Source organism: Tursiops truncatus, chromosome 1 (genome assembly GCF_011762595.2).
Source record: "Tursiops truncatus isolate mTurTru1 chromosome 1, mTurTru1.mat.Y, whole genome shotgun sequence".
In the NCBI taxonomy this organism is placed as follows: Eukaryota; Metazoa; Chordata; class Mammalia; order Artiodactyla; family Delphinidae; genus Tursiops; species Tursiops truncatus.
The window spans coordinates 165,754,913-165,769,635 of NC_047034.1; the positions used below are offsets into that span (position 1 = coordinate 165,754,913).

At 49.3% G+C, this 14,723-nt stretch overlaps 1 protein-coding gene across 1 annotated transcript in view; it reads left to right on the plus strand.

Moving 5' to 3' along the window:
- The first annotated feature begins 1,796 nt into the window (after positions 1-1,796).
- The window catches only part of TCEA3 (transcription elongation factor A3), a 36,469-nt gene continuing 23,542 nt past the window's right edge, over positions 1,797-14,723 (plus strand). The window contains exons 1-4 of the mRNA XM_073794448.1: positions 1,797-2,060; positions 7,002-7,064; positions 7,823-7,928; positions 8,409-8,544. Of these exons, the coding sequence (XP_073650549.1) occupies positions 1,797-2,060; positions 7,002-7,064; positions 7,823-7,928; positions 8,409-8,544 (569 nt within the window). The remainder of the gene's footprint in view (positions 2,061-7,001; positions 7,065-7,822; positions 7,929-8,408; positions 8,545-14,723) is intronic.

The following is a 14,723-nucleotide window of genomic DNA, read 5'->3' on the forward strand; positions in this document are numbered from 1 at the left end:
ATTTGTTTAAGGTTTTTCTTACCCATAGACTGGGTCTCAAGCTTGCTGGGGCTGGGTCTGTCTTATTCATTGCTTGGACATTCAATACGTATCTGTTGAATGAATGAGAAACCCACTCCTTCCTACCTTGGTCCCAGCACAGTTAGAAGATTTAACCAAAATTTTAGAAATGGAGACCTGATTGAAAAACAAGGTGCTTATTTGGGGTTTGCTAGCACTGCACTCCTGGAGACACAGATTCAAGAAGCGCTTCAGGGCTTCCCTGGTGGCGCAGAGGTTAAGAATCTGCGCTCCGCAACAGGAGAAGCCACCGCAAGGAAGAGTAGCCTCCGCTCGCTGGGTCTAGAGAAAGCCCTCCCGCAGCAACAAAGACCCAAGGGGGCCAAAAATAAATAAATAAAATAACTAAAAAATATATATATATATATATATATATAATATATATAAGCTCTTCAATTGTGTTCTGCAGGACTACAAAATGGGGAGGCTTATGAAGGCAGAAACCGCAAGGTTACAGTTAGTTACAGGAGTTGTTTGTCAAGAATTACAATCGGAGCTGGCCAGAAGTAAAGGTGCTTATTTAATAAGGATTGGTTGGGGTCCGAAATGGTTAAATAATTTCAAGGGGAGACCTTGAGACCATAAGGTCTGCAGCTGGCAAGTGTTGTTCTGAGTACTCTGGTGATGTCCATGGATCTGGTACAGCTCAAAGAAAGTTCAGGTTTTCAGTGATGCAGAGATGTGTCTGAAACCAGATCCTCAACTGCTACCGGACTCCATTTTTTTTTTTAATCGGACTCCATTTTTGTATGCCTGAATTGTGATCACTCTGTGTTAATTTCAATTTGTCATCAGAAGCCAGGTGAGTCCACCCTGTGATGGAGGATGAGGTTCTCTAAGTTTCTCTCAGGAAAGTCTGGAGATTTCACTGAACACTCCAAGCCACAGCTTCCCATCCCCACACACAGCGGACCATTTTTCATGCCTCCCTTCCAGGCCCATAAGCACCCACACACACACTCCACACACACATAGGTCATTTTCTATCAATTAAACTCACGTTGAGGAAGGGATCTGGGTCTGCTGGGGACACTTGGAAGGTCCTTCCACAGGAACACAGATGTGTGCACAGCTGTGGAGGCATGATTCTGTTTCCTCCCTTCCAGATCCAATCCCACTGGGGAGGCAGTGTCCTGACCCCGACTAAATAAGGGGCACATGCACCTGGACACGGATTTCTCAAAGTTTGGTGCGCTTAAGAATTTCCCAAGCCCTCACTACTCAAAGTGTAGTCCGTGGGAACAGCAGCACTCGGAGAGCTTGTTAGAAATGCAAAACCTCACTGTAACAAACAAATTTGAGGGCAACAGTGGGCCTGGATACACGCGTGTGCACGAATAGTGAGCACAGGGTAGGACAAAATTGGATTTAATGATCATGCAAAATAATGTGATTCAAGCATACCAAACTGCCTCCACTTAGGCATAGGCATGAACTAGGTCGGCCGGCTGTGAGCCGCAACGGTGCAGAGACACGGGAGCCCAGAACTCTTCTGGAAGCTCCCAGGGCACCCTCGGGTGCCCTCCTCGCCGCAACAGCCTCTTGTGGCCAGGGACGACGGCCTCCCCATTCGCCAGAGAGCCCTCCTTCCCAAATCTCCCTTCAGCTCCCGGCGCCCCAGGACCGGCCCGAGGTGGAGGGCCCGCTCTCGCAGCCTCGTCCCTCTCTCGGGTAGCCCGACTGGCGGGCGCAGGCAATCTTTGCCCCGGCGAGTCCTTGAAGTCTATATTTAGTGCATGCCACCCCTCCCCCACTGCCGGGAGGCAGGCGGCCGAGGGGGTGTGGGGGGAGAGCCCCGCCCCCGCCGGGCGTGTGTGTCGGGTGCGTCTGGGGCCCGCGCGGCTTGCGCGCCCTCAGCCTTTGCGCCTCCTGCACCCGAAACCCGGCTGCCGCCCCTGCGCCCCTCGTCCCGCCGGGCGTCGCGGGCCAACATGGGCCAGGAAGAGGAGCTGCTAAGGATCGCCAAGAAGCTGGAGAAGATGGTGGCCAGGAAGAACACGGTGAGGCTGCAGAGTTCGGGCCACAGCCCCAGCCCCCGGGAGGCGCGGCGCGTGCGAGCCCGGGAGTCCCGGGGGCCCGTGCTGGCTGGACGCCCGGGAGGCGCGTGCGGGACTCGGGGACCGGAGGGAGGCACGGCCGGGGCAGGGCTCAGCGCCCCTTGGGGACTGCTGGCACCTCGGGGTGGGCGTGTGCATGGCCCGGGGCTCCGGGGTGGACCGTGCCGGCCCCAAAAACTGGGCTTGTGCACGTACGCCTGGACCTACAGGGTTGGGGCCCCTGGGTAGCTTGTGCAGGGCCCGGGAAAGAGAGTGAAGAGACCGGCAGCTGGAAAAGGACTTTCGAAGCCCCGGGACTCGGCGTGTGCAAAGCCCAGGGAGCGGCGGTGACTGCGGGACGGGGGAGCCGGAGACTGGGGAAAACAAAATCCTGGGTGACCCGAGAAGGGGCAAAGAAACTTAAACTGATGAGGGGTGCTGAGCCGCGTCTACGCCGCACCCCGGGAATGGATCTGGCGGAGAAAAGCGAAGGGCCTCGGATCCCGCAACCCCACAGCTTGAGGCTCCAGGAGCTGCTCTGTTTGCAACTCTCCCTTTCCTTGGCCGAGGGTTGGGGCCCAGGCGGGCGGGGGCCGAACAGGTGTCGGGCAGCCGCTGCGCCCATGGGGCCCGCGGGGCGGGGGAAGGGGGACCGGCTGCAGGCCTGGGCTGCGGGGCGGAGGAGGCCGGGGGCGAGAGAGGGGCCCGGAGGTTGCGGGGAATCAGAGATGGAGGCCTTACCTGCGGATCCCTGAGCGCTCAGTGCCAGGAGCTCTCAGCGCGGGCCGACTTGAAGTTAATATTTGATCCTCCCTGTGATCTTTGCCTCAAGTTGGCTGCCGCCCTGTTGCCTAGACAAGCAAACTTGGCCTTGGGACGGAGAGGGCTGGAGCTCACCAGGAGAGGGAAGAGAGAGGAGGGTAGGCGAGCAGGCAGGTCCCTCACTTTGCCCTGTCCCAGAGCCCTCCTCCTCCCACCATCTGTAGGCATATGCTGGAGCAGGACCTGCGTTTCCAGCACATTCTGTAATCCTAGGAGCTTGAGAGAGGGATGGACCCTAAGGGTGGTTTTAGAGCAGGGGAGAGGGAGAGGTCACTGGATCCATGGAGTGTCAGGGAGCTCTCCCGTAGACATGGGCAGTAATGAGTTGGTGTCCATATAAAGACCAGAGCCTCAGTTTCTTCATCTGTAAGAAGATGAGATTACCTACCTCCTGGGAAGGAATGTCACTGGATTTTTGTCTCTGCTGGTGGTGGTGAGGGTGGAAGAGATGTGAAACCCTTAGGAAGACCTGGACTGGTGCTTGGGAAGGCTTCGAGAGTGACTCCTGCTTTTGCACAGCCAGAGGAAACACACAAGCCTGCAGAGTGTTGGGAGCCCCCATTCCAGGATGCTCCAAAGTCAGTGAAACTGAGCCTCAAGTCATCAGGCTCAACTGGGGGCGGCAAGCCCAAGCCGGGGCTCCTGAACCAAATTCAAACTCAAGTAGACGGGTTATCCCAGCCCTGCCCCTTGCTGACCCCAGGTTTGGGCCAGGAGATTCTGGACCTCTGCGTGAGGGGTGTGGGGGCCGCTTAGGAGACCTGAGAAAGGCAGCTTGGCTGAGGAGGAAGGGACCTGCCCCGGCCTCCCCTCACTCCTTTTATGGACCTAGACCCACCGCTCTATTTTCCCTCTCTGGCCTCGATTTCCTCTTCTGCGAAATGGGAAGAGGAAATGGTGTCCCTTGGTGAGGATTCCTGTGGAAGTACCCAGAGCTTTCTCCAGGAAAGATGCAAGTCTGGCCTCAGGGTCCCTGTAGCACAGAGCCAGTCTGCAGCCACGTCTGCGCCTGGGTTCTTGGCAGCATCTGGGTGGGCACAGAGCTCTGGGCATGTGACCTAGAAAGGTGGGGCCTGCTCTGGGAGCGAAAGTGGGCCCGCCCAGTGGTGGTTAGGGAGAGGAGGACACACTTCCTGTAATAAGACGGATCTTCCACGTTGCAGCTCAGGCCCGGGGTTTACTGCCAATTACTGAAGTCCCAGCAACTTAGAGCTTTTGTCAGATGCTGGGAGCGCACAGCAACTGTAACAGCTTCAGACTTACAGCCAAACATCCTCATGATCACACACAACAAACATAACTACGTACATGCAGCCACACACAATATATGAACATATATCACACACAACTATGAACATAACTACATAAAAGACGTGGTTACTGACCCTGGCATGACTGACACACTGACCATTATATTTGCAGAAGGATACACAAAAACAACTACACACATGCCTACACGTGTGCATACATACAATAAGCTACACCCCGACATGCAAATCTACAAACTTAGCAGACAGCCACACTTACATGTTCAGACATGTTATGACACGGCCATCATCCCTCAAAGACAAATAAGCACATGATGCTTCGAGCAGCGTACACACAGCAGCTCCCCGCCTGGACCAGAGATACTGCCGGCTGAACATCCCATTCGTGCATGCAGAGAGACACAGCTGGCAACATTTGCACAAGGCTTTGTGAATCCAGCTACAACCCAGGCTCACGGCTGTTCTCCAACATGACCCAGTTATACAGTGTGACATGCAGAGGCACACGCCCAGTGGTGAGCTGGAACTGGCTTAACACTGTTGAACTTTCAGGAATTTTGCAAGCCAGTTGTTAAATACAGCCATTATTTTTAACATTAAATTATACGTTTACAATTAAATAAATTATATTAAAAACAAAGGTCATAGGGCTTCCCTGGTGGCGCAGTGGTTGAGAGTCCGCCTGCCGATGCAGGGGACGCGGGTTTGTGCCCCGGTCTGGGAGGATCCCACATGCCGCGGAGCGGCTGGGCCCCGTGAGCCATGGACGCTGAGCCTGCGCGTCCGGAGCCTGTGCTCCACAACGGGAGAGGCCACAGCAGTGAGAGGTCCGCGTACCGCAAAAAAAAAAAAAACAAAAAAACAAAGGTCATAAATACTCCAAAATCATCACTTCTTTATTATTTTATTGCATTTTACTGTCATCTATGGTCTGGAGGTTATTTGCTACTGTTATATCAATATGGTTTCACATCACATATCTCTTCCCAATACCTCCTTCAGGTCAGTCACAGCATATTGGTATCTTGACATTGGCCATGGGAGGAGTATTGACACCACAGAAATGGGCAAACACTACAAATCAATTTTTTTTCTTTGAGAACTTGTTGTTAAACATTGACCAACATACCACTGCACTTACCCATGTTGATATTTCATGATTGCACACGTCTAGCCAGACCTACGTCCATACCTACCTACATGGTTGTATATTGGGTCGAACCCAAAGGGCCTAAGTTTGAATCCCAGCTCAGTTCCTATTTCTCTTCTCTGAAAATGGGATAATGATTCTGTAAAAATGGGAATAGTAATAGGACCTACCTCATGGGGTCATTGAGAGAGTTAGAAGAGATAATGCATGTAAAATACTTAGAACCGTGTCCAGCAGATAATAAGCCTTTAACTAGTGATACATGCAGGCTTATATGCCCACAAGTTCACGTGCACACACATCCGCAGGTCACACCTTGGAAAACAGACTATGAACCCAAGTTCTAAGGGAGGCTGAGGACTGACAGAGGGCAGCCCTTGGGATGTGGCCCAGGAAGACTAATAGGGAGGGGCTTGGTGGCTGGCAGTGCACAGTGGGACCAGGACTCGGGCATACAGAACACAGTCAGCTGCTGCTCCCCAGGGAACCCATCTCAGCACCGGAGACCGGGGCTGGCTTCTAGGAAGTGGGTGGAAAGAAAGAGAAGGCTGAAATGGGTCAGGGGTTGTTCAGGGCCTGGCAGCCAACAGCTTTTCACATCCGAGTCTCCTTTCTTCCCCTCCCACTCTCCCCCCCTGCCTTCTGCTTTCTGCTTTATTCACTCACTCAGGGAGATGCTCCCTGAGTGATGAGTTCAGCATGCTGAACCCGGAGGTCTCAGAGATTAAACAGTCCTCTTCGCCGGAGAGAAAAGAAAGTACATGTCCACACAAACACTTGTACATGAACGTTCCCAGCAGCTTTATTTGTAATTGCTGCAAACTGGAAACTACCTAACAGTGCTATTAACAGGTGAATGGATAAACAAATTGTGGTATATACAGGCCATGGCAAACAACTCAGAAAAAAAAGGAGCTGTGGATCTGTGCTACAATGTGCGTGAATCTCAAAATGATTACAGAGTGAAAGAAGCCAGATATGAAATTCCATTACAGTCACTTTCTATAAAATCCTTCAAAATGCAAGCTCATCTAGAGGGGTTGGGGGTGCAGCGAGGGATGTGTGACAAAGGGGCACAAGGGATATGTCGGGGATGCTGACTATGTCCTTATCTTGACTGTCGTGATGGTTTCAGGGGAGTATATGTATGTCAAAACTCATCACATTGTAGCCTACAACATGTGCGTTTTATTGTATGTCAGTTATACCTCTATAAAGCTGTTTAGAAAAAGCCACAGTCCTCAACCTACAGACGTTCCCAGTTGGGAAGTGAGGGGAGGCATATACAGACATAAAAGCAGAAGCAATAAGCCATGAAGCAATTAATTTTAGAGGAAGAGATGGGGAAGGGAAGAGAATGCCCAGTGGAAGGAACAGCAGAACCAATGGCTGGGGGTCAGGGTGAGTGGGTAGGGCTGGACCCTTGCTCAGAGGGGCTTGAACCCAGCTGGGTGGTGGGAGGTGAAGTTAGAGAGCTGGTTTGGGGCAGAAGATTTTCCTTCTCTCCTTCTGTTCTTCGACCACTTGGCTGCCTGTATCCTGTCACTGGAAGAGTCTCCTCCCTACCTCCTGCCACCCTCCTTCCCACTGAGACCACACAACGGTCAGAGAGGGGCCTGGGGCAGACCCCACGGGCCTCAGCCCTCACCTTGTGGCCTCCCACAGGAAGGGGCCCTCGACCTTCTGAAGAAGCTGAACAGCTGGCAGATGTCCATCCAGCTACTCCAGGTGGGTGGGGATGGGCAGTGCCTGGAGTGGAGGGTGACTTTGTGGGGTAGGGAAAGACCCTTTAGAGGGAACCCTCCAAGGATGGGGTCTGGGAGGAATTTCTGAAGGGAAGGCGGCAGGATGGGATCTTGAGGTACTCTGGGGGTGGGAACCCAGGCCTTTAGATGATGGCAGGGTAGCTTCTAAGCCCTCGGGGCCCTCTGGGTCTGGGGGAAAGACTGACTTGCTTTCCTTGTGTACCCCAATTCCCAAGGCCCTGGGCCTGTGGGATCCAAGAGGCCAGTGACTCAGGGAGAGGGAAAAGCCCCCCATTTTTAGATCCTCCATGTGTTACCCATGTAGCCCCCAAACTTTACCAGAAGCTCTTAGCCCTGAAAAATCAGCAATACCCAAGCTGTAGTAGCCAGAGCTGTGTCTTAAGCTGAAATTTGAACTCAAAGACACCAGGGGACAGAGAATAGGGAGGAGTCCTGGTCATCAGCCAGACCCACCACCACTGCTCCAGCTTTTCACCAGAGCCGCAGTTACCCATCCCTGCAGGGCGCTGGGCCTTGGGCACTGACCTCACTCAGGACAGCAGGTCAGGGCCTCAGTTATAAGGTCAGGGTTATTACCTCAGCCACAGGTCCAGGCTGGGACTCGGGAGAGGCTGCGCCAGGGGAAGGGGGTGATTGAGCTGGGGCAGGTCTTGCCAGTTAGGGCAGCCAGTCCAGTGGGTCCTAATTCCCAGACCAGCCACTAACCCTCTCGCTTTGCAGACCACCAGGATTGGAGTTGCCGTGAATGGGGTCCGCAAGCACTGCTCTGACAAGGAGGTGGTGTCCTTGGCCAAAGTCCTCATCAGAAACTGGAAGCAGCTGCTGGGTGAGAGGGGCAGGGTCGCTTGGGCCAAGTTTTCCTCCCAGCACCTGGATGGACGGTGCCCAGCTTATAACAGGCACTCAGCGTATGGTTGTTGAATGACTTAATAAGTGACAGATGGCCTCTAGTGGGACTGCCAGTGCTTGTCTAAACAAGTGGGAGATTTGTAGATGGGTGGGTTTTCCTGTACACGTTCCTGTGTATATATATCTGTGTTCTTGTGTGTTTGTACATATCTGTATATACACATTGATAGGAATGTGTGCATAGGTGTGTGCAAAGGTCTTTCTGTCCCCATGTGTGAGCTTCGGTTTGCACACACACGTGCATATTGGATATGCGCTTGTTTCTAAACAGGTATTTGTTGGGGGAGGTGGAGGCTAGCTCAGTCCCTGACCTTTGCCCCTTCTTCCCCAGGTCCTGGGTTGGGCTGAGACAGAGAGTTAAGGAACAATGTTACCATTTTGTTTTTACACTCCCCAGCACCCCCTAAAGGAGAAAAAGGAGAGGAAAGAGTAAAAGCAAAGAAGAAGGAAAAAGGGCTTGACTGTTCAGATTGGAAGCCAGAGACAAGCCTTTCTCCACCAAGGAAAAAACGAGTGGAAGAGCCCAAAGACAGGTATTTTTTCTGGGATGGAGAGAAGGGAGCTGACACTTGTCACATCCTATAGCAACACCTCTGTTTATATAACTTCATTGAATCCTCACACACCAGGAGGTGGTTATTGTTATTATCTCCTACAGTGGCCCCTCTGGGGGTCTTCTTGGCTCAACCAGACAGACTCACAAGACCCAAACAGGCCGGATTCAGGGACAGGAGATGCACTGTGCCAGCAGGGTAGCCTCAGGTGTTTCTCATCACCAAGAGTTCTCACAGGGGACCACGCAGCGTCCAGAGCTATTCTCTGGCCCACCCAGGTGACATTCTCAGGTGCAGAGAATGAGACCACAATGGGTAGGAACCCCCTGACTTAGAAGCCCCACGTCCTAAATCTTATAACAGTCCCATAGACAAAGTTTCCAGGATCCCAGCAAGGGCAATGACCAGTTACAAGAGCAATGACCACTGCACTCAGGGTAGCCCAAAGGCCGTGGTTTTCCACTAATCATTTATAGTTCTTTCATAGCCCTTCCTGTCTAGACACAGTTTACCAATCAGTACTCATTTGCACTAGAAGCAACGCTGCCTAGTAGTACAGCTGACGTTCCACCTTTGGCAGGGTTCCAGGTAAATGGGGCTAGGAACTTGTCCACAGAGAAGGAAAAGTGTTTTGTTGGCTCTTTATTCAAATTGCCAATTTGCGACGCAGAAGCTGAAGGTTGGGGAGCAGGGCCTTTCTCAATATCACTCAGCCATTATGTGACAGAGTGGGATTCCCATCTTTGTCTGTCAGGCCCCCAGACCTCTGCTGAGGTCTCAACACCGTGCCCATTCCCCTTTGCCCACCCCAGCCAGGGTCCCCCAAAATGCGTGACTTTCTGTTAGACCCAAATGCCTTATCCATGACAGTAGATAAAAGCCTTCATGGATGGATTAGTAAGTCCTACCTATTCCCTGTGTGACTAGAAAGATCACTTAATTCCTTAGGGAGGGGGTCATCTGATAGATAAGGGGGTGAGACTAGATAACACTGAATGGTACCTGATGGTACTAGATAATACAGATAGTATCGTGATATACCAACATTTTTAATGTACATACATTTTTTGCCAAGTATATCCACTACAAGGTATTCATTTTAAGGAATTAATCAGATTAAACATACAGATGTTATGTTCTGTGTGTAACATTTTTCAGCTGACATTTCTGAAACATGTTTTCCTCTGAACGCTTTTTAAATGAATGTTTATTATAATTCTATGAAATAAGTGTTTTTAGGAAATGATGCTATAGGAGGAGTGTTTCTTGACCAGGAGGAAGATATACCTCCACCACACTACTCCTATTTTTAGTTGTAAAAATAACTGTGGGGCAGAGGAGATGCTCCGTGCTACTCTTCCCACAATGCACAGAATAGTCCTACACACCAAAGAACCATTTATTATGTTCAAAATGCCAATAGGGCCCCCATGGAGAGAATGGAAGAATATTTAATGACGTGGAAAAATATTCACTAAGTATTAAGTGAAGCTGTGTACTATATAGTGTACTATATAGTTTGATTCCATTTTTATAAAAATTAATTAAGTGAATTTTATGTACATGCATAGGAAAAAAGACATGAAGGATATACACCAGGATGGTAATAGTGATTATTTCTGGGTGGTAAGATTGAGAGGTTTTTTTCTTCATCTTTTTTTTTTTTTTTAAGATGTAATTTTTTTAAGATTTATTTTTATTTATTTATTATTTATTTTTGTCTGCATCGGGTCTTAGCTGCGGTATGCGGGATCTTCGTTGAGGCATGCACGATCTTGCGTTGCGGTGCGCGGGCTTCTCTCTAGTTATGACGTGCGGGTTTTCTCTCTCTAGTTGTGGCGCTCAGGCTCCAGGGTGTGTGGGCTCTGTAGTTTGCGGCACGCGGGCTCTAGTTGAGGTGCGCGAGCTCAGTAGTTGTGGCACGCGGGTATAGTTGCCCCGCGGCATGTGGGATCTTAGTTCCCTGACCAGGGATTGAACCCGTGCCCCCTGCATTGTAAGGCAGATTCTTTACCACTGGACCACCAGGGAAGTCCCTCTTCTTCTTTTTGCAAATTTCTGTATTCCTAATGTTTTCCCAATAAATATGTACCAATTTTGAAATGAGAAAAAATAATGAAACCATCTTTAAAAAAACAAAATTGTATCTGTGTGATTGTAATTAAGAAGAGCTTCATATTCTATGTTTTACAATAAAATTTTTTCATCTGTTTTTACAATAAAATTTTTTCATCTGTATTGTTTTTTTCACAATGATTCTGTATTGCTTTTGAAATCAGAACAACAGTACTTTTAGGGCCTTCCTGGTGGCGCAGTGGTTAAGAATCCACCTGCCAATGCAGGGGACACAGGTTTGAGCCCTGGTCCGGGAAGATCCCACATGCTGCGGAGCAACTAAGCCCGTGCACCACAACTACTGAGCCTGCGAGCCACAACTACTGAGCCCGCGCACCACAACTACTGAAGCCCCTGTGCCTAGACCCCATGCTCTGCAACAAGAGAAGCCACCGCAATGAGAAGCCCACGCACCACAACAAAGAATAACCCCTGCTCGCAGCAACTAGAGAAAGCCCACATGCCGCAGTGAAGACCCAATGCAGCCAAAAATAAATAAATAAAATAAATTTTAATAAATAAATAATAAAAAGTAGGAAAAAAAATCACTCACATCCCCACCACCCCAAAACAATCACTATTAATATTTTGGTATATGTTTTTTCTTTCTATTTTCTCTTTGTTTTCTATAGTCATCATCAATTTTATAGTCTGCTTTTTAAAATGCAGTACTTGTCAAATGATTGTGTAATCTTTTGTATGTTCTATTCCTTTCATTTTGCTAATTTTGCAATTATATCCCACTTGGAGAAATCCTGATTGGCATTTAACTTTTCACATGGTGTGTTTGGTTTTCCCAAACGGGTTAGAAGGTTGGCTGCCAGGGATCCTGTGAGCCACCGTGCCCAGCATGGAGTGAGCATTTATTGAATACTGCTAGGCCCGGCTGTACCATTGCAGTCCCCTGTGGAAAATTCATGCTCTGGCTGGTCTGGCCATGTCTGGAGCCACTGTTTGGTTCTGAGCACCTTAGCAAATGAAGCCTCAGGATCTTGTGAGATGTAGTTGAAAGACAGAGGCTGAGGAGACCAAATGGGCTACGGGACTAGCCTGTGGAATAGCAAGTGCAGACATCTGGGAACAGATGGCAGCCTGAACACAGGTGTTTCCTTTTGCTCTGTCCCCAAATCCCACTGAATGATCAGCAAAGGGATTTCTTTTAAAGGCCTACAAGGACAATAGGTAATGGCAAGGAGACGGTTGGAAAGCAGAAAGCCAAATTCTGGGCTGAACTTAATCACTTACACACACCCTTAGACTCTGAGACTCAGTATTATGGCCTAAGCATCATTATCTCACTATATATAAAATGTGTGTGTGTGTGTGTGTGTGTGTGTGTGTGTGTGTGTGTATACATACACATATATATATCCTTCTAGAATTTTTCCTATGCATTTACCCATGAAATACTTATTGTATTCATAAAATGGAATTAAACTCTGTGTTCTATTTTGTAGCATTTTCACATAATATATTTATTTATTTCAACGGTGAGTCACATTTTTATAAAAAGTTTAGAAAGTCAAACACAAGAAGAAAATAACACTGTTAACATTTTGATGTATATCTTTCTCATCTTTTTTAAGAACATAGAGAGAGTTGTATTTTCTTAATAGAATTGGGACCTCACTGTATGTACTGTGTTGTAACCAGCATTTTACAGATAACATCCTGGGGCATTGAATTGTGAATGCCAGCTCACTTTTCACAGCTGGAGCTATGAGATGAAGCTGTCACCATGGCTGAGCAGACAGTGGTCCCCCCACCTTGCTGGGAGAATCTAGTGGGCAGGGGTCCTATTTCAGCTCAGTTGATGAACTTCCTTTCTTTTTAGTTTTCTTAATGACAATTCATTATCATTATTTATTATATAAACAGTATAACCACATTAGTACAATGTAAAGTAAGAACTTAAAATATTTCTTCACAGTTTGCCACTTCTGACAAATGAAACAGCTTTCATTTTCTTCTCTTCCCTCCCTGTCCTGATCTACTTACATACATAATTTCCCAATTCCTGTAGGCAGAGTCTACAAACTATTACATCCCTGTTCAGTTATCTTCCTAGTGTATTCTAGGCATTTTCTCATGTTCCTGAATAGTTTTCATAATCATTTGCAAAAACTGCGGAATATTTCTGGTTTGTTCTGAAAGGAAAAGCAATGAGGAAGGGCCAGAAAATGGGGAGTCTCAGGAGTTGTGGCGAGAGGCTCACATCTTCCCTCCTTTCTCCCGCTGCAAGAATTTCAGCTTCCGGCTCTGCCTGCACCTGTCCATCCCCATGGGGCACTCGGGGAGGAACCCCGCAGAGGAACTCCCAGGGCCCCGTGTGGGACTGGAGGGGCATATGAAGGAGGGTCTCTGCCCCTCTCCCTTTCTGCTGCCTCTCCCTGTGTTTAAGCTGGGGCAAAGGTCCAGAGCTGGATGAGTCTGGTCCACAGGATAATTAGAGCTGGCCCCTGAACCTTCCTCACCCACTGTCTCCCGGACCACCTGGAGGATGAGATGGGAGCTGGAAATCCATGCAGGAACCTTGCATAATCTGGAAGACCAGAAATCAGATACCTAGGATTATGGAGTATGGAGGACAGCTTTGTGGTGGGAACTGCTGTAGGGATGTTAATGATCTAAATCCTTCTTCCCAGCCAGCCCCCAAACATAGGTCCTTTACTCTCCATTTGACAGATGAGGGAACCGATGCTCAGAGAACATGACCTGCCCAGGGGCAGGGCTGGGATTGCAAGTCAAGTCGTCGTTGCCTCCCTTTTTAGAATGATAAATGTCATATATGTTTGTATGCGTGTAGAAAAAGATTTGGAAGGAAGGACATTAAACCTAACAGTTGTTACCCCCGGGCAGGTTTCTTTTTCCACTTTTTAAAATATTCCTTTACTGTTCGACTTCATAGCATTCAGCAACAAACATTTATAGAGCACCTACTCTGTGCCAGGCACTGTTCTATTCACTTGGGAGAAGTCAGTTGAATATATTAGATTGGGCCTCCCAGAAGCAGACCCTGAGATACGGATTCAAGTGCAAGAGGTTTATTTGGGAAGTGATTTCAGGAAATGCAGACAGAGGAGTGAGGAAGTGAGACAGGGAAGGGAAGGGAACTGGCACAGGGTGCGTTCGTGGTCAGGTAACTGCCCTGGGTCACCAGGGCTTACATCCCGCTGGAGAGCAGTGGAGAACACACCTCAACTCACCCTCTGGAGGGCCGAGGAAGCTGGGGTATTTGCCCACCTATTTCCACGTGTCTGGTTGAGGGCTGCTCCTGGGGCTAACTCCCCAGCACTTCCTGCCTACCGGTCTGCTGGCGCTGGCTGGCATGGAGAACTCCCTGGGGCAGAGGCCCAGGGGATTTTGCAGGAGGAAGCCCTTGGGCCCCAGTGGACTTGGGAGAAGGAGTGCCCAAGGAATGATGTGGGCTCAGCAGAGACAGCGTCCACCACAGTGAACAAAACCCACCGAATTCTGCTCTTTCGAAATTTACATGAGAGGTGCTCGGACAATGCATAAAATAACTAAACAAATACTCTGTTAGAAGGTGATACTTTGTGCTGGAATTAAAAGGAGAGCTGGGGGACTTCCCTGGTGGCGCAGTGGTTGGGAATCCGCCTGCCAATGCAGGGGACACGGGTTCGAGCCCTGGTCTGGGAAGATCCCACATGCCGTGGAGCAGCTGACTCCATGCGCCACAACTGCTGAGCCTGCGCTCTGGAGCCTGCGAGCCACAACTACTGAGCCCGCGTGCCGCAGCTACTGATGCTCACGTGCCTAGAGCCCGTGCTCCGCAACAAGAGAAGCCACCGCAATGAGAAGCCTGCACACTAATGAAGTGTAGCCCCTGCTCACTGCAACTGGAGAAAGCCCACGTGCAGCAACAAAGACCCAATGCAGCCATAAGTAAATAAATAAATATTTAAAAATAAATAAAAAGGAGAGCTGGGTAAGTGACATGGGGAGTTACAATTTACAAGCAGATTAAAATGATAAAACCAAAAAAAGGGGGAAATGCATTCTACCGTATAAAGACTGGCTAC